Genomic DNA, 20,317 nt, shown 5'->3' with positions numbered 1-20,317 from the left:
ATTTTTCAAATAGCAGTAATAATTCGGTACAAGCTTCCTTTAGTAGTTGAGAGTGTGTGCCATCCATCCTAACGTATTTTTTGAGGGATTTCCAGATGAACAATGATTTATTTTGCAAGACCAATGCTGATGGGATGGTTGTAAGTTTTTGAAATATGGTGGCTTTGAGCTTGAAGATAAAATACGGAAGATTACAGTTGCAGTTTCTGATAGAAGGGAAGAGCCTAACAATATTTGGAAAGCCTGAATTAAACATATATTTAAGATTGAATATAGTCTCTATCAAGGCTTGATATCTGTAGGAAGCAGATAACTTAGTGGGGATATTTATTAGATTTAAATATAGTGTGATTAAGGTAGTAAGAGAGATTAATTCTTGGTTTGGTGTGGAATCAGCAGTTAAGCAAGGTTGTATCTTATTCCCGTTTATATGGATTATTTTGGTAGACTTTGCTTTAGGGAACATAGAAAATGGCTATTGGAGAACATGGTATCTATTGGGAAAGTAAAACTCTCATAGACCCAGAGATTGCATACATGGCTTTACAGTCCTAGATGAAAATGCTTGTGAAATGAATGAATTTTCAGAGTTTTTTTTTTAGCTCACAGGGCAAGCAAGTTTTCCAATGAAGAGCAAGGAAGACAAGTTGCTTAGACTAGGAATCAATGAGGACAAAGTAGGTAAATAAAAAATCTATGAAGTGGATAGCTTCACTTACCAGGCTAGCCCCATTAGTGAAAATAGTGGATCAGTTGAAGAGGTAGCAAGCAGAATAGCCAAAGCATAGAGTGTCTCTTTGTAGTTGAAAAAAAGTTTGGAAGAGTTGAAAGATAAGTGTCTTTGATGTAAGATTAGGATAGTGGAAGTCACCATTATGACAGCAGTCACGTATGGCACCGGAACGAGAAGCTTTTGGTAGGTTGAACAAGATTATGGTAGATATCTTCAAGAGAAATCTTCCCAGGATGGTTTTAGAAACTTGTCTCACTGACCTTATATCAAGCTGTAATATGAACAAAAAAAGTTCGATCCTGCTTTCTAGGGTCATAATTAAAGAAACAATAGGAAAGATGGTAAGTTACTAAAAACTGCGCCTTTTTGGTCCAAATGAAAAATAGGGTCGTCTTCCAATGGAGTGTGAATCATATCTAATATCTAAGATGTGAAAAGAAAGGATATAAGGGGAATTGGAGCTTAATGGGTGAGAGTTATGATTGAAACTTTAAACAGGTTGGCTTGGAGAAGGCACAGCTGTGTTGGCCTCAGACCGTTGGCTGCTGTAATGAGCTGTTAGTAGTGTTAGTAGTTGTACCCTATTGTTGGTAAACCGATCCATTAGTGAGATCAAAGTAAGAAAACTCTTGTCCACTTCCCCGAAGATTCTACTTTGGCAGTATGACTTGGGAAGCTTTCTAATTTGATAGCAATCTAATTGAGATAGCATTGGGAATGCTATCTCTTTTAATCATGATAAAAGTGTCTCGCATCACAAATCAGGATTTGTTTTTTACCCTCAAGGCTTCGTTAAGCAAATCTCTGGCAAGGACCGCTTGTCCTTTTGATGCTAGATCTTTACCCCCTCCCCTACTTCTAGCTATGTGCACCTAACAATTCCAACAAAGAATACAAATAAACATAGACAGAAGAAAATGAGGATGAAACATTTCCTAATGGGCGTCGTAAAAATGATTGACGCATTTCCAAAGTTTTACGGGCATCTAAATGGCCTGGTAGAAATTCCGAAAAGAAACGAGAAATGTTCCCAGGATATTATTTATCGATGCATGAAATCACCTCTATTATCGAGCGTGAATGGATATACTGTTATTGCCTTAATTAAACACAGAGCATTTTTGTCTTGTTGATAGAAGCAGTTAATTGCACAAAAGTAGGACAGACACTTGAGTTTCGTTAATTTACGGCTGAAGAAACGCTGAAGTAATGTTAGAAATTTTTTCCGTGTGGGGGAGGAGCTCAGGATTAAAGGCATTATAAGCTGTATATACCAGTGTTTTGTTTGAAATGAAATCAATGAGAAGGGTTGGAATATTCTATGGAGACCTCATTTGCCACCATGTGATTTAAACTGTAAATCAACAAAAGTAAAAAAAAAAGCAAAACTCTTCAGCTTTGTTTGTTCATTGATTGCAGAAAAACTAAAATGACTGAAGATGAAGTATGGCCAGTTGGCATTGTGGAGTTGGACTCCTGCTGGCACGCAGGAGTAAATGATGCAGTTTCCCTCTAGGCTGGTATATAGGACCCTTCCTCCCGAAAAATTTAAATGGGGAACATTTAAGCTGACTTTCTGGTTTGACGCCCGAGTAAAGACCTTGCACATCCTCCCTCCCCCCAACGATTGAACTTTCGTGCGCCTGTGTTGAAAAAGACTCTGATTTTGTTCCCAGGAAACATTGATGAAACTTAAAATTTTGACTGGCCTTATGTTTGCTTGTCAATATTAAAAAAAACTTGATTAATTATAGACATTGGAATACAAGAAACAAGGTGTATATTTTAAGTGAATCAGCTATAATAGTTTTTTATTCCTTATATTGACTTTTAATTATAATTTCTTTCCTTTTTTTGTGTGTCTATTCCTTTGCACCTGTTGATGACACCGATTGCGTTGAATTGTGTCTGGATTTTGGAAAGCTTTCGAATTTCTAGTTTTTAACTTCATCTATTTAGTCCCCACCTTGGCACTTGTGTTTCTATCTAGGTCAAAAAATAAATCTTATTTATATATTACCAGTTGCAGCTAGTGATTCTGTTGTTTGTGGTTTGAAGGAGAGTTAGGCGTGGTATTGAGAGGAGGCCTAATGACGTGAAAATCCTTTTAACGCGGCAAAGGTGTTGAAAGGTCCTTCAATAGCTGTAAAAATAGTTAGCTTTTAGAGTATGAAAAGCGAAGATTGATTTCAAGATTTATGAAAGAGTATCATAAAATTATTGAAAACAAAATTATTGAATTTTTTTTCTCCAAATGAACTTAAAGATAAAAAGTATTAATTACGTAACGAAGTGAGCATCCTTTTAACAGGGTAAGGTCTTAAAAGTTTCTTATATAGTTAAATTTTCGGTTACTATCGGTCTTGGTTCGTTCTAAAATAACTTTGGGAGTATGAAAAGGCAAAATTGATTACAAGATTTACAAAAGAATATAATAAAATTATTGAAAGAGAAAATAATGAAAACAAGCTTATTTCTCTAAATGAACAAAAAAGTAAAATAAAAAAAAGTAATGTTTATTCCTATTACCGGAAACATTCAAATTTTTGAAGATTAAGATTGAAAGCATAGGATGGTCATGACATTAAAATTCGTCTTTGAGTATTTTTTAATGTGTCATGATCAATCCATGCTTTCGTAAGGGTAAGGGGAAAAGGTCTTAGGTGAAAAGTTTTCTGCTCTGCGCTTTTGGACGTAAACATTCTTTTTTAGGTTTTTGTAAGTTTACTTTGTGGGTTCGTTCTATTAGTGGTTGAACAAACTGCCAATTTACTTACAAACATCTCGTATAAAAGGTTTCGTTGCTTAGAATTGACATTGATTACAAAGATCATGACCAACCTTGCTCTGCCGTGTCCTTAGAAGCCACAGTTTCCACAAGAGAAGTTTTTACTTAGTAGATATAATGTCTTGAGTTCAAACATGGTTACTGTCACTTTAGCAGATTTTTCATCCTTGCTTCTCTCTCGATTTTAAACATTTCCACAAAGGCATCTCTTTATCCGAGAGTTAACAACAATTAGAACAATAGGACAATTTTTATATAAGACAGTGGAATGCAACTTTCAATGAATATTTCGATTCTATATCCAAGGGCCATCCTCAGCAAAACAAATGAAAAAGAAAACAAGAATATATAAGAACTCACATTAGAACATAATCTTTAAAACTGAAATAATTTCTCAAAATAGTCCTAGCATCATTACTTGTAGAAAATTCAACCAGGACTCTGAAGTCCTGGATATAGGACGGCCCTTGGATATAGGGTCGAAATATTCATTCAAAGTTGCATTCCACTGTTTTATATTGAAAAACTTCCCTATTGTTCTACTCGTTGCTTATGATGGAAAGGTGGTGCGGTTTTCGTTGCCATCCGAGAGTTCAAGATGATTTTATGTTGAAATTAAATTAATTTTTGACCTTTTATTGAAACCCTCATTATTTGTACCATTTATTGAAACCCGCTGCTCATTGGTATTAGATCTGTGATGACATGTTCAGAGAATGTGACATTCAACCATGAAACTTAGGATTTCACCCATATTGACTCGCCAAAATACGTTTCTTACAAGTGTGACTTAGCCGATGTACCAATGTGGAAGAATGCACAATGCACATGGTTTTTAGTGACAAAGGATGTTTTGTATCAGCACCGGTCGCTACAGCTTCAGAAAGCAGGGCTTTCACCCTGCTTTCTATTCTGGTCTGAGGGGAACTCTTTCATCTTTGCACTTTCTTTTACTTTTATGATAAGTTCGCCCAATTAAAAAGTCGCAAACATTTTCGACTATGTATTAAAGTAGGAAATTTGGACTATTTGAAACAATTTTGCTATCTAGGACTAGTACACAAAGCTAGCGAAATACAGAGTTTTCTTGGGGGTGAGCGGACTGCAATCTTTTTTTTTTTTTTATACCAAAATGAAGTTCCCAGAGATGAATTTAGTTGAACTGGACCTGGTTTAGCTAAGATTTGTCTAGCTATTGAAAAATCAGTTATCCAGAGGATGACAGTAAGTAGAGGTTGAAACAGATCCATTTCTAAAACTTTCGCTGACTCAGTCCTATAACTTTGCGGGTTAGCGACAAGTTGCTCCACCACACGTTATATCTGCCTTTTCAGACAAACCTGGCTTAGTATAAGAAATATTTTGTATTTGATACCCACTGAGACTTAACCCCAACGATTTGGAGGGCCTTGGGTACTAGAAAGAGACTTGGCGTAGTTTCTTAGGTTAGAGTTTACTGCCTTCTCTGCTTCATCACAACACCAACCCTATCGCAGAAAATTAAATGAAACAAGAGCTAATAGCTCATATGGAACTTGTGACGAGAGATTGGACCCGGTTCGGTTATGTCAATCACACATCTAGAACTTGTGCTTATTCTCGAACTCGCCAAAGCACTAGAAATCCCCCCAACTTTCCCAAAGAAATCGGATCTGGACCGGTTATGTCAATAACGTATCTAGAACTTGTGCTTATTCTTCCCATTAAGTTTCGACTCGATCTCTCCACCCTAAGTGTTTTCCAAGATTTTCGGTTTCCTAGATTCCTGTTTCCCCCCTCCACCTCCAATGTTCCCGGATCCGATCCGAAATGAAAATAGAGTATTTGAGACATGACATCGTTCTATATATCAAGTTTCATTAAGATCCGATCACCCATTAAAGCACCGAACTTGCTAAAGCACTGGAAATCCCCCCCCCCCCCAACTCCCCCAACAAGAGAGGGGATCCAGTCCGGTTATGTCAATTACGTATCTAGGACTTGTGCTTATTCTTCCCACCAAGTTTCATCCCGATCCCTCCGCTCGATCTCTCCACAAGCGTTTTACAAGGTTTCCGGTTTTCCCCTCCAACTCCCTCCTATGTCACCGGATCTGGTCAGGTCTAATTTAGGAGCTCTGAGATACGAGGTCCTTCTAAATATAAAATATAATTAAGATCCGACCACCCGTTCGTAAGTTAAAATACCTAATTTTTTCCGAATTAACCGTCCTTCCACTCTCCTCCCCCCCCAGATTGCCGAATCGGGGAAGGGGCTATTTCAAATTTTATCTGGTCTGGTCCCTGATACGCCTGCCAACTTTCATCGTCCTAGCTTATCTGGAAGTGTCCGAACAAACAAAACCAGGACTGACAGACATACAGACAGAAATAGCGATCGCTATGTGTCACTTGGTAAATACCAAGTGCTATAAAACCGAGTTTTTTTTTAGCTGAAAGTAAGGAGTAACATTAAAATTTAAAACGAACAGAAATTATTTTGTATATTAGGGGATTTGCCCCTTAGTCAATGCCTCGCTCTTTACGCTAAAGTTTGAATTTTGTTCCAATTCTTTAAGAATGACCCCTGAATCACAAAGGCCTTTTATTAGAATGAATAGCTCATATGAAAGTTCTAAAAAACTTTAGTGTAAAGAGCGAGTTATTGACTAGGGGTTAACCCCCGTATATACGTAATAATTTCTGTTCGTTTCAAGTTTTAATTTTGCTCCTTACTTTCAGTTGAAAAAAATTGTTTTTTTTTATTTGATTTCTGACCATTTTTTCTTAATAATGCTAGGAAATCTGGCGCCCCTTCATAGAAATGTCCCTTCTCTCATCAAAACTTCCATCGTGGAAAGATCCTCTTACGTAACCCCCTCCCCTCCTGCGAAAACGTCTGTATACTTTCCAATAACCAATACTATATGTAAACAATGGGCAAAGTTCATAACTTGCAGCCCTTCTCCCGAGGAGTGTGGGGAAAGTCATCCTCAAAGACATAGTTGTTTGATTTTTCGACTCTGATGAATAAAATAGCTGTCTCAAAATTTTGATGGGGGAAAATGAGCGTGGGAAGGGTCCTAGTTGTCCTCCAATTCTCTGGTCGCTTAAAAAGTGCACTAGAACTTATAGTTTCCGTTCGAATGAGCCCGAATTTCCGTTCGATTTTCTCAGACTCGTAACTTTGATGAGTACGACTAAACTTGATGAAACATTTATATTTGAAAGCAACATAAAAATTCAATTCTTTTGATATATCTATTGGTATCAAAATTCCGTTCTTTAGAGTTTCGGTTACTATTGAGCCAGGTCACTCCTTACGCTCAGTTCGTTATCACAAACTGTTTGATAAAACGTCTTATTGAGCTCAGAAGGATAAGAAGATAAGAAGAATCTTAGTCAGTCTAAAAAATGTGCCTTTCCGTGTGTTCTCAACTCAATTCTGTGAAAAAGACATTACAAAATTGCTTTACAATTTATTGGAGAGCTAGTATAAAGACCCCGGCCCCTCCTTTGGACTAGCAAGCAAACATTAGCCTATTAGAAAATAATGTGTTTGTCTGTTGAGTACTCTGAAGGATGCTGACTTGTGATTTGGCTTTGGAAGCAATTATTATAGATAAAGAACTTGAATTTGCTGAAGTTGAGCCCGTGAAATTGAAGAGCAAAAACTGACTAATGAGAATAGTTTTGTTGACGATGTAGATTTTCAAGGCTTTTCTTTGCGATCAAATAATTATAATAATAATAAAGAAGTTCAACCGAAAGTAAGTAACAAGATTAAAACTTAAAGCAAACGGAAATTATTCCGTATATGAGGGGGTCTTCTACCTTCTTATCCCTCACTTCTTATACTGAAGTCTGAAAATAAAAATACTCATCATTCAAATTCAATAGCCCTTGTGTTTAGAGCGAGGGATGAGGAAGGGGCAGCCCCCCTGACATACGAAATGATTTTTGTTTGTTTTAAGTTTTAATATTGCTCCTTACTTTCTGTTGAAAAGAAACTTGTTTTTTTTTTAATTTCTGACCGTTTTTCAGATCATGCCAGGAAATCCCCCTCTCCCATTTAAAACTTCCATTGAAAATTCCCCAAAATCCTATCCGTAGAAAATCTCTACCCCCCCGGAAAACTTCCGTATATTTCCCAATAACAAACACAATATGTAAACAATGGGCAAGTTGCGTAAGTTACAGCCCTTTCCCCAGGAGCTATGAGTGGTTATTTCATCCCCAGAGGCATAGTTATTGGACCTTTCAACTGTGCTGAACCAAAATTTTCGTTGATATGTCTTTGGGGAAGAAAGTGGCGTGGGAGAAAGGCTAGATATCTTCGAATCTTTTTGGTCACTTAAAAAGCTTGACTTTAATTCTTTAAAAACTTAAACTTTTAATTTCTTTTTGAATGATTCGTCTCCCAATCTTCTAGGACTATTGGTTTGGTACGATCGTCCCAGTTGTTTTCCCCCATGGAGAAAACAAAACAAATAAACACACATAAGTGATCTTTCTTCTGGCAAAAATAGAAGAATTTCAAAGTTTTGTTGATAGGAGCTCGAATCTCTACAGCAGGTTTTTTTCATGTGCTGAATTTGATGCGGGATGTTCATTAAAATCCCTTGACTTCTTGAGGTTGTTTCTCTCCTTTTCAAAAATCAGGCAAATTTTCTCATTCTTGTAGCTTTTGATGACTAAAATGGAGTTTAATGAACTATATATTTTGGAATCAAAATAAAAAGCCATCACTTTTGGTGTATCTATTGTTATCGAAATTCCTTTTTTTAAGAATTTTGGTTAATATTGAGCCGAGCTCCTTGCTTACAGTAACTTACTTATAGTCGCTCCTTACTTTCAGTTCGTTATTACGAACTACTTGATAAGACGCCGCCAATCGCTGATTAAGTTCTTACATCGGTGTTGTATTCCTGGGGTGTAGAGGCTGACTTGGTCACGGCCAAAGAATTCCAAAGATCACCCCGCAGTACCCTTATTTAGGCATAATTTATATATATTTATATACGTTTTTATATATACATCTTTATATATATATACACGCGAGATATTAATTTCTACCTCCATCCTTTTCTATTTTTTGTGAAGGCTCATGCAGAGTTAGACAATTTGGACATTGAAATGCCCTATTTGATACGTCTGCCCCCCCCTGCCTTGAATATGATCCACCGTTCCTCCTTAATAGTAGCTGATGCGCAATTATATATCAATGACCATTTATGAAGAATCAAGAGAATCAACTTCGTTAAAAGTAGTATTAAAATAAACGTCTATATTACCCATTTATTTTGTTTGAAATTCAGGACTTTTTAGGAAGGAATATCATATAGTTGTGTGTAGTCGTATAACATTTCCAAGTAGTCGTAGCTACAGGTAGTTAGAGTCGCAGTGGCAATTAGCCAGAGTTTTAATTGGTCAAAGTCCTAAATATTCGTAGTCACAAATAGTCTCAGTCGCTATTAATCAAAGATGAGAGCAGTAACAAGCAGTTACAGTCATAAATAATCGCAGTTGTAGTCATAATTAGTCACAGTAGCAGTAGTAGTTGTAGTAGCCCTGGAAGTTTTGATTTAGTACCCTTTGCCGTTCTTGAGATATTGTTGATATACCCTTTTGACAACCTGCAGACACAGTTTGTGTTGGTTTAGTTCAACGTCCACCTCACCATCAATTAAAAGATTCACCTTATAGCCCTTTGCCGTTCCAAAGATATTGCCGATATGCCCTTTAAAAATACCATTGAGTTAAACATCCCCTTCATCACGTCCTGAAAGTTTCAATTTATTTCCTTTAGCCGTCCCTGAAATATCGCAAATACGCTTTTATGACAAACTCGGATGCACATAGTAAATTTTGATTTCAACATCCCCAATGTGGCTCTGAAAATTCCACCGTAACAACCCTATCTGACCGGGATATTAAAATACGCCCTTTTGACAATGTGGATGCAGATAGTATCTTATGGTTTAGTTTTATACCCCCCTCTCAATTTTTCCTGAAGGTTAAAACTTAATACCCTATTCTGTTCTTTAAATATTGTATCTACGCCAATTTAACAACCTAGATTCACTTAAACCCTTTGGATCTAGTTCAATAGAAGTAGTTTAGTAAGAGCATATGTAATAGTAGTAGCACAGAGAGTTTCAACTTAATACCCCCAGCTGTTCCTGAGATATTACTGATACACCCTTTTGACAATCTGCATGCCCAGAGTGCCTTTCAATTTCGTTTTATATCAACATGAACTTTCCTTGAAATTTTCTACTTATTATCCTATTCTGTTCCTTAGATTAAATAAAAAAAACAAGTTTTTTTTAACTGAAAGTAAGGAGCGACATTAAAACTTAAAACGAACAGAAATTACTCCGTATATGAAATGGGTTGTCCCCTCCGCAATCCCTCGCTCTTTACGCTAAAGTTTTTAATTGTTTTAAAAAGTAGTTTTATTGTTTTAAAAACTGTGGCAAAGAGTCATATTTTAGCGTAAAGAGCGAGGGATTGCGGAGGGGACAACCCATTTCATATACGGAGTAATTTCTGTTCGTTTTGAGTTTTAATGTCGCTCCTTACTTTCAGTTAAAAAAACTTGTTTTTTTTATTTAATTTCTGAATGTTTTTGAATTAATGCATGTTTGATTTTGGCTCTCCGCACATAAATTATTAAAATGAAATTTGCATATTAATTCTTTTTTTGGCTAAATGGCTTTCTTTTAGTTTTGATCAGACGATTTTGAGAAATAAGGGGTGGGGAAGGAGGCCTAGTTGCCCTCCAATTTTTTGATTACTTAAAAAAGCAACTAGAACTTTTAATTTTTTACAAACGCGTTTATTGGTAAAAAATATACGAAACTTACGAATTAACTTATGTAACGAACTTCTATATTCGTATGTTTTTATTGCGTATATGAGGGGGTTCAACCCTCGTCGATACCTCACTCTTTACACTGAATCTTAAGTTTTGTCCCAATTCGTTAAGAAAGACCCCTGAATCAGAAAGGCCATAGAATAAATAGTTGAAATTACTAAAAATACTTTAGCATAAAAAGCGAGGTATTTATCTCCTCCTAAATACCTCGCTCTTTATACTAAAGCATTTTTAGAACCCCTCATATGCGTAATATTCTCTGTTCGTTTTAAGTTTTAATGCTACTCCTTACTTTCAATTGAACAAACTTTTTCATGTTTATTTTTTCATTGTTTTCTTTATAGTAATGCTAGAAAATTCCACGTCTTTTTCATTGAATTTCTCTTCCTCCATGACATATTCCTCCAAGGAAAGATCCTCCCACATTGCCCCCTCTCCTAAACCCCACCCCAAACCAAAAAAATCCCCCGGAAAACGTCTGTACACTTCCCAATAACCATTACTGTATGTAAACACTGGTCAAAGTTTGTAACTTGCAGCCCCTCCCCCAGGAACTGTGGGGGAGTAAGTCATCCCCAAAGACATAGTTGTTATGGTTTTCGACTATACGGAACAAAATGGCTATATCAAAATTTTGATTGGTTGACTTTGGGGAAAAAATGGGCGTGGAAGGGGGCCTAGGTGCCCTCCAATATTTTCGGTCACTTAAAAAGGGCGTTAGAACTTTTCATTGCCGTGAAATTTTTGCTATAGGGTTCTCTGATACGCTGAATGCGATGGCGTGATTTTCGTTAAGATTCTATGACTTTTAGGGGGTGTTTCCCCCTATTTTCCAAAATAAGGCAATTTTCTCAGGCTCGTAACTTTTGATGACAAAGACTAAATTTGATAAAACTTATATATTTAAAATCAGCATGAAAATCTAATACTTTTAATGTATCTTTTAGCATCAAAATTCCGTTTTTTAGAGTTTCGTTTACTATTGAGCCGGGTCGCTCCTTACTACAGTTCGCTACCACGAACTGTTTGATATCGGATCTGTGCCATTTTGACAACCTACATGTACTTCAAATCTCTTTATTTAGTTCCGTAGTAGTAATCACAGTATTAGTTGTATTAAACCTGGAAGTTTCAACTTAATAGCCTCAGTCGTTCCCGAGATATTACTCATCCGCCATTTTGACAACCAGCGTGCACGTAGTGCCTTTTCATTTAGTTCTGCGTGCCCCTCAACTTTCCCTGAGTTTCAACTTAATGCACTATTCATTACCTGAGATTTTGCATCTATGTCATTTTGACAACCCGGATGGACTTAAACTCTTTGGTTTAGTTCTATAGTAGTAGTAGTAGTGGTGGTAGAAGCAGTAATAGTAGTATTAGTTGCAGTAGTAGTGATAGTATAAGCCGTGAGAGTTTCAACTGAATACCCTTAGCCTTTCCTTGGATATTTCTGATACACTTTTTTGACAATCTGCATGCATATAGTGTTTTTGATCTAGTTTTCCGTCCCCATTATCTTTTCTTGACAGTTTCAACTTAATGCTCCATTCCTTTCCTGAGATATCCCACCTTTGCCATTTTGACAACTTGGATGCCCTTAAACTATTTTGATGGTTCTGTGACATTATGCCGCATAACCTTTCAAACTTGCATGACTTCAGACTTTATGTTAGATTATGTAATCTTACGAAGCAAATTATTGTCTGTAACACTGGCAGTGCTAAGTAGACTCGAGCTCTGCTTGCATTTTTACGTTACGTAAGTTTTGGTTAGGTTATCAAATTTAATACTGCTGGAACAAAACGGAATTTCTGGATAACTAATAAATTTTGAAAACAAATTCGATAAACTTTCCCTAGAAAGTCTTAGGCACTTAACCAGAGCTTGAATCCCCAACTCAATTCCACGTTTTTAATTGCTTGCTGATGATGATTTTGATGATATAAAACGATGATTATGATGGTTTTACGGATTTTTTCATCGGCCTAGAGTGAAAGGACTTGTCTGAGTGTGATTAAATAAAAAAAAAACAGTTTTTTTAACTGAAAGTAACGAGCGACATTAAAACTTAAAACGAACAGAAATTACTCTGTATATGAAATGGGTTGTCCCCTCCGCAATCCCTCGCTCTTTACGCTAAAGCTTTTAATTGTTTTGAAAAATAGAATTGTGGCAAAGAGTCAAACTTTAGCGTAAAGAGCGAGGGATTGCGGAGGGGACAACCCATTTCATATACGGAGTGACTTCTGTTCGTTTTAAGTTTTAATGTCGCTCCTTACTTTCAGTTAAAAAAACTAGTTTTTTTTTTTAATTTCTGAACGGTTTTGAATTAATGCATGTTTGATTTTGGCTCTCCGCACATAAATTATTGAAATGAAATTTGTATATTATTATTTTTTTTGCTAAATGGCTTTCTCTTAGTTTTGATCAGACGATTTTGAGAAATAAGGGGTGGGAAAGGAGGCCAAGCTGCCCTCCAATTTTTCGGTTACTTAAAAAGGCTACTAGAACTTTTAATTTTTAACGAACGTTTTTATTAGTAAAAAATATGCGTAACTTAAGAATTAACTTACGTAACAAACTTTTATATTCTTATATTTTTATTATGTGTACGAGGGGGGTTTTTACCCTCGTTAATACCTCGCTCTTTACACTAAATCGTAAGTTTTGTCCCAATTCTTTAAGAATGACCTCTGAATCAAAAAGGCCGTAGAATAAATAGTTGAAATTACTAAAAATACTTTAGAATAAAGAGCGAGGTATTTATCTCCTCCTAAATACCTCGCTCTTTATGCTAAAATATTTTTAAAACCCCTCATATGCGTAATAATCTCTGTTCATTTTAAATTTAAATGCTATTCCTTACTTTCAATTGAAAAAACGTTTCCATGTTTATTTTTTCATTGTTTTTTTTTTATAGTAATGCTAGAAAATCCTGCGCCCTTTTCATTGAATTTTTCTTCCCCCATGACATATTCCTCCAAGGAAAGATCCTCTCACATAGCCCCCTCCCATCAACCCCACCCCCCAAACCAAAAAAATCCCCCTGAAAACGTCTGTACACTTCCCAATAACCATTACTATATGTAAGCACTGGTCAAAGTTTGTAACTTGCAGCCCCTCCCCCAGGGATTGTGGGGGAGTAAGTCATTCCCAAAGACATAGTTATTATGGTTTTCGACTATGCGGAATAAAATGGCTATCTCAAAATTTTAATTCGTTGACTTTTGGAAAAAAAATTAGCGTGGGAGGGGGCCTAGGTGCCCTCCAATTTTTTTGATCACTTAAAAAGGGCACTAGAACTTTTCATTTCCGTAAGAATGAGCCCTCTTGCGACACTCTAGGACAACTTGGTCGATACGATGACCCCTGGAAAAAAAAAAAAAAAAAAAAAAAAAAAAAACACGCACCCGTGATTTGTCTTCTGGCAAAAAATACGAAATTCACATTTTTTTAGATAGGAGCTTGTAATTTTTGCTATAGGGTCTGATACGCCGAATGCGATGGTGTGATTTTTGTTAAGATTCTATGACTTTTAGGGGATGTTTCCCCCTATTTTCCAAAATAAGGCAAATTTTCTCAGGCTCTTAACTTTTGATGACAAAGACTAAATTGATTGAAACTTATATATTTAGAATCAGCGTGAAAATTCGATTCTTTTGATGTATCTTTTAGCATCAAAATTCCGTTTTTTAGAGTTTCGTTTACTATTGAGCCGGGTCGCTCCTTACTACAGTTCGTTACCACGAACTGTTTGAAAGGTTATACTTATGCGAACCTACCAAATAGTAAAACATTATTTACGTTGCGTGAAAGATGCTTAACTGTGGCTCTTTTCTCTCCTCCCCGTAGTATGCGGTTTGGCTATATTTGTTTTGATATATTTTACTCAACTTGATGCAACTTTTTTTACTAATTGATTTTTAATGGAATGGACTTTGTGTATCTTAGATAAAGAATTGTCGCGAAATCAGGAATACATTGTTTTTTTTTATCATATGCTTTTTAATGTCACGTCTTTTAAGACGAGTAATTGTTTGATGGAGAAAAATTCAGCTTGATGTGACAGTTCTTTTTTTCTGACGGTTTTCTCATATGAGAGTCAGACGCTCATGGTGCATTATGCAAAGTTTGTTATTAAAGTGATGACCTTCAGTTTTGTGTGGTAGTTTGTACAGTTCGCTTTTAAAAGGTTTGTTGTTTTCTTTTTTTAGCTTTGTAGATTTTTAAGGGCTCATTAAGCTATTCTGATATAATAATAATCTGATATGAATACTGGTTGGCGTTAAACAAAACTTAAAGGATTTTTATCCTTATACTTTAAATTAAATGTAAACCATACTGCCTTGCTATTGATAGGAATCATATTATACTAAATAAAAAGATAAATGTTATTTAGGTTTTATCCTAGATTGCGCGAGACTAACTAAAAATTATATTTCGTTAAATATAGCCTAATATGGATGCTGTTTTGTAAAAAAAAATATACTTTATTAAAAAAGTTCAGTAGGTAAATTTTTCGCTTTTGTTTTAAGATAAATGTAAAATCATGCAGTGGCACCAACTAGGGGAGAGGGTAGGAGGGGAATTTGCTTTTTCTGGATTTCGAAAAACATTTTTTTGATATTTTTATTGAAGAATACCTTTTTTTGTATTTTCATTGAAAAAAGGCAAAAACAAATCCCCCTGGATTACGAGAAATAAACTACCCCCCCATATTTTTGGGAATTGGTGTCACTGAAGTCAATTAGATTGGCTATTAAAGGATTTAAATTTTACTAAGTAAAAATGCCAAATATTAAATCCTAGATTTTGTGCTTCTTGTTTTCTCGCAAAGCAGTCGGGTTAGGAGAGTGAAACTAAGTTTTAGCCCAAAATCACCTTAAAGGTCTTACCTTAAGGTTATTTTATTATTTAATTTATTTTTTTTTGTTCGGAGACTGTACTAGCTTAAAATCATTTCGACACAATAATTCAAATTATTGAACAAATACAATAGATAGGTTTATTTTTTTGGAGGGTTTTGAAAATCATAATTCTGTTTTTGAAATTTGGAGGAAGGGTATGTGTCTCTCAATTATCACTGTTAAAGTATATTGTGACTTAAAACTAAGCTTTAATGTTTTTTACTGAGGACGCTTGCATTCTCTGACACCCAGTGTTGCCAAGTAAGACTACTTCTTTGTTTGACTTACTGTAGACAAATACAAAAATATAAATATAGAATATAAAATATAAGTATCGAAATATACATTTATATTTCTCTACAGTAGTTTGATCAAAAGATTTTTTACCAAACAAACTGGTAAACTGAGTTTTTTTTTTGTCGAACATGCTGAACAAAAATTGTAGAATTTTTATTAGTTTTGTGTTACCTAGCCTTTTTGAAACCATAAAATGAAGATATACTATAATCAGACTAGGTCAAGCCTAGAACTTCAAATTGACACAAGTTACCATAGTCTAAAGGGGAATGCAACTAGCACGTGCGTAGCCATAGGTCTTGCCTTGCATTTTCAAGTGGCAGGGCGACTACCAATTTGCTCTAAAAGTGTTCAAATCTGCCTAAAATTGTCCTTGAATTTATTTTTGGCCTTTAAAAGAAAGGCCAGAATCTAAATTTAGAGTATAAGAATCTTATTAAAATAACAATCCTTAAAATTCCAACTTAAATGCCTCTAAACTAACAGAAGTCTCTGAAAATATCTTTTGGTAGATATGATAAGATAATATTAGGATAAGATAATATTTATTTTCAAAAAGGCTATCACAAGCTCTAATAGAGTCGAATTCGCTTCAAAGATCAAAATAATCATAAGCAAGCTATTGGAAAATTAAAGGGATTTTTGGTGACGAAGAACTTTATGTAGGGATTTCTGATTTCTTTGAATTGTTTCTCTCTTTGTGGGCAATATAGTTAATCTATTTCCTTTTTGGGGAGCTTTAAACTCAGATGTGAAAATGCCATTCAAATGGAACAAACTATTTGAAGCATCAATATTCCTATTTTCCACATTTTGTGGTAAGTTCTAACTCGGTAGTAAAACGGTTTGATCTAAAAAAAGGGCAGTTTACAATTGGTTTCCAAGACATGTATTTTTCATTATTTTGAAGAAAACAGTAGAGCTAGTATCAGCTCAAATTTATTAGCAACTGGTAGAATTAGCAATTTATGGAATTAATTAAGAATTGGCAATTTATAGAATTAGCAATTTATGGAAATCACTGAAAATTTTATTCTTGTTGATTGGCTACCTTCTTTAGAATATCAAAGAGAGTAGCGACCGATAATTGATACATCTGAAATTAGAATAGGATATGCCATATAAGCAAGTGCATTTTGCACTGCAGGTATGTGTTCTAATGCAATACGTGGCTGATTTGCTATCTTCTTCTTCTTTTATATCCACATTTTTTTTCAAAACAGAGACAGTTTAGATAATTGCAAATACATTGTTGAACAGTGGTTACTATGACCTTGTTTTTATTTGTAAAAAAAAAAGAAGCAAAAACACATTTTACCGGGATAAGCAATGGTTTTTACAGGATGGGAAACTGTTTACTAGTGTGTCTGAACTAACCCCTAATTTGGTTCAAACATTTTCTCCTTACCTTTTATGGGATCGTCCTGTGATGAATCGTTGTGGAGGATTGTTTCTTCCTTCCCCTTTTTGCGCTGAGATTTCTACTGGCTTCGCTGGTTATTCTAAGCGGAAATTAGGGTTTACTAAAAATTCGAATACTCGCAGATTAATTTTTGACGGATTAATTTTAGACTAGAAAATATAAATTCTCTTTTGCTACATTCTTAGTAATGACCTGGCTAGGCCTACCTTGAAGCTCACATAATTAGGCCACATTTCTCATTTATCCCATCTGATTACCTATATATTATTTGGCAGGTTACATGTTGTTTTTTCCTTCTTATTGCCTAGGCTTGTTTGTTTTCAAAACACGGAGCGAATATAGAATTAGCCTTTGGAGATTAGGACTGTAGGCTGATAAAAAGTCTTTGCTTATTGGCATTCTTTTAGTGTTTGTGAACAAGATGGCTATGGATAGGACAATGTATGGACATTTCGATCCTTCTTCAACTTATCAGCCTTATAGGCTTACTAGGAAGGATTGTCAAGCACCCGGATGTAAGTTCGTCAGAGTTTACTTAACACTTTTGGTGGAATGCGCTAACCCTCACCTGGTTTTATGCCTATTGCAATCGTTTTAATGTTTCCCGAAGACCTTCAAAACAAGGATCATTAAACTATTACCTGTAGGCTGGATATGACCTGTGATACATTCCATATCGAGAGCATGTGTCCGGTCTATCTTTAGTCTACTAGATTGTTTTTTCCCTCAACTTTCAAGCATGCTGCGAGTTTTTCTTCTGTGATACAAAACGCCTCCCTCCCCCTCCCCTATGTTTCCTTTAGCCTTCGGTGTGCGTGAGTTCGCTTACAGTGCGGCCTCTTATTAGAACCCAGCTCGTTTAAGCCTTAAGAGGTTGTTAAATGTTTGGATTTTATTGAAATATTGTGAAGAAATAATAAACCGAATGCTTGGGTGGCTGCACGCTTCATTTTCTTATAGTCTCGGGCTGGTATGTTATTGGTGGATGGAGGACATATATTCCTAATTTTAAAGTAATTAAAAAACTTGTGTCAAGCGACAAACATTTCTTGAAAATGGCGTAGCCTATAACATGCTTTGTTTGTAGTCTTTTCCGAATTTAGAGAAATTAACCGATATTAAACCCCATAAAGAAGATGGAACTAGTATTTCTGTGTTCAGACGGCAGTCCACTCTGGTTCAAATGTAAAAAGTTGGGGAGACTTGCTCCAAAAGAGTACTTTCTTGTTATTTTCTTACTCGCTTTTCTCTGTTGTCGGTCCTATGCTGTGACGAATTGAGACATTTTTCCAGCTTCTCTGTGGTTTTAATGTAGTAGGTACCGGAATTTGGGCTCCCGCTTCCTTGAAAATGCCGAAACATAAGAAATTATTCTTCGTGCATACTTGCTGGTTATAATCCATCTGTTCATCCTCATTTCTCCAGTGAATTATTTATGAACAAGGTCAACTTGTGGGGAAATATGAAAATCATGATACCTCGTGGAGAAGGGGGACAAAGGTATCCTCCCTATGCTTATTGCCTATGTTTGATAAAGCTTTATTATGTATTTCATGTAGTCACGATTAAAGAAAGTAACTGAAACATTAAAAAAAAAATTTGGTTGGTTTTTGGTTGCGTAACTGTAGAAAGGTCGAGGAAAATGACCGAAAAAGTGACGACAATCTTGATGGAAATTTTACTATCAATTTCTACATGTCTAAGAACTGTTGTACACAAGGTTCTACCCTTTATCTAATAAAACCTAAAATGTCATATTGTTCTTGGGAGTAACGGACAGTGTTTATTTTTCTAGTTCTCACCAAATCGAACCGGTGTCAGGAAAATATTTGGGGATCTCAACCGAGGGGAATAGTGAGTTCTAGTTCACTTTAAGTAATAAGATTTCGTACTGCAGTGAGGGGTTGACTGTGGCATAGCCCTACTTAGCCAATGTGAAAGAGTCGTTACTGAAGGCAGCCCTTTCAAACAGCTCGTGGTAACGAACTGTAGTAAGGAGCGACCCGGCTCAGTAGTAACCAAAACTCAAAAAAATGAAATTTTGATACCAGTAGCTACATCAGAAGAATCTCATTTTAATGCTGATTTTAAATATATAAGTTTCATCAAGTTTAGTCTTACCCATCAAAAGTTACGAGCCTGAGAAAATTTGCGTTATTTTAGAAAATAGGGGGAAACACCCCCCAAAAGTCATAGAATCTTAAAGAAACACCATCAGATTCAGCGTATCAGAGAACCCTACTGTAGAAGTTTCAAGCTCCTATCTACAAAAATGTGGAATTTTGTATTTTTTGCCAGAAGGCAGATCACGGATGCGTGTTTATTTGTTTGTTTGTTTTTGTTTTTTTTCCCCAGGGGTGATCGTATCGACCCAGTTGTCCTAGAATGTTGCGATAGGGCTCATTCTAACGGAAATGAAAAGTTCTAGTGCCCTTTTTAAGTGACCAAAAAATTAGAGGGCACCTAGGCCCCCTCCCACGCTAATTATTTCCCCAAAGTCAACGGATCAAAATTCTGAGATAGCCATTTTATTCAGCGTAGTCGAAAAACCTTATAACTATGTCTTTGGGGACGACTTACTTCCCCACAGTCCCAGTGGGAGGGGCTACAAGTTACAAACTTAGACCAGTGCTTACATATAGTAATGGTTATTGGGAAGTGTACAGGCGATTTCAGGAGATATATATAGATTTTTTGGTTGGGGGAGGGGTTGAGAAGAGGGGGATAGACTGAGGGAACTTTCCATCGAGGAATTTGTCATGGTGGAAGAAAATTTCCATGAAGGGAGCGCAGTATTTACTAGCATTATTTAAAAAAAACAATGAAAAAATAAATATGAAAAAGTTTTTTTTAGCTGGAAGTAAGGAGCAGCATTAAAACTTAAAACGAACAGAAATTATTACCATATGAGGGGCTCACCTCCTCCTAATACCCCACTCTTTACGCTAAAGCATTTGTAGTAATTTCAACTGTTTATTCTACGGCTTTTGTGATTCAGGGGTCATTCTTAATGAATTGGGTTACAATTTAAGCTTTAGTGTAAAGAGCGAGGTACTGACGAGGGGGCGAACCCCTCATATATGTAATAAAAACATGAGAATACAAAACTTCTTTACGTATAAGTTACGTATATCTTTTACTAATAAAAAGATTCGTAAAAAATTAAAAGTTCTAGTTGCCTTTTCAAATAACCAAAAAATCGGAGGGCAACTAGGCTTCCTCCCCCGCTCTTTTTTCTCAAAATCGTTCGATGAAAATTATGAGAAAGACATTTAGCCCAAAAAAATAAACCTACAAGTTTCGTTTTAATT

The 20,317-nt window shown here is 35.8% G+C and overlaps 1 protein-coding gene across 8 annotated transcripts in view; it reads left to right on the top strand.

The window, feature by feature from the left end:
* The window catches only part of LOC136026083 (paxillin-like), a 147,575-nt gene that overhangs the window by 6,347 nt on the left and 120,911 nt on the right, over positions 1 to 20,317 (top strand). For 6 of the 8 annotated variants that reach the window (XM_065702282.1, XM_065702280.1, XM_065702283.1 and 3 more), the window contains exon 2: positions 17,414 to 17,521. The exons of 1 other annotated variant lie outside the window; for it this stretch is intronic. In XM_065702282.1, coding sequence (XP_065558354.1) covers positions 17,414 to 17,521 — 108 coding nt within the window. Of the gene's footprint in view, positions 1 to 14,440; positions 14,572 to 17,413; positions 17,522 to 20,317 lie in introns of those variants that run through there. One more of the 8 variants, XM_065702284.1, reaches the window with a different exon arrangement.

This window comes from Artemia franciscana, chromosome 4, assembly GCF_032884065.1.
Source record: "Artemia franciscana chromosome 4, ASM3288406v1, whole genome shotgun sequence".
Lineage (NCBI taxonomy): Eukaryota > Metazoa > Arthropoda > Branchiopoda > Anostraca > Artemiidae > Artemia > Artemia franciscana.
Note: the sequence above shows the minus strand (reverse complement) of the source record. Positions and strands in the feature narration are given on the sequence as shown.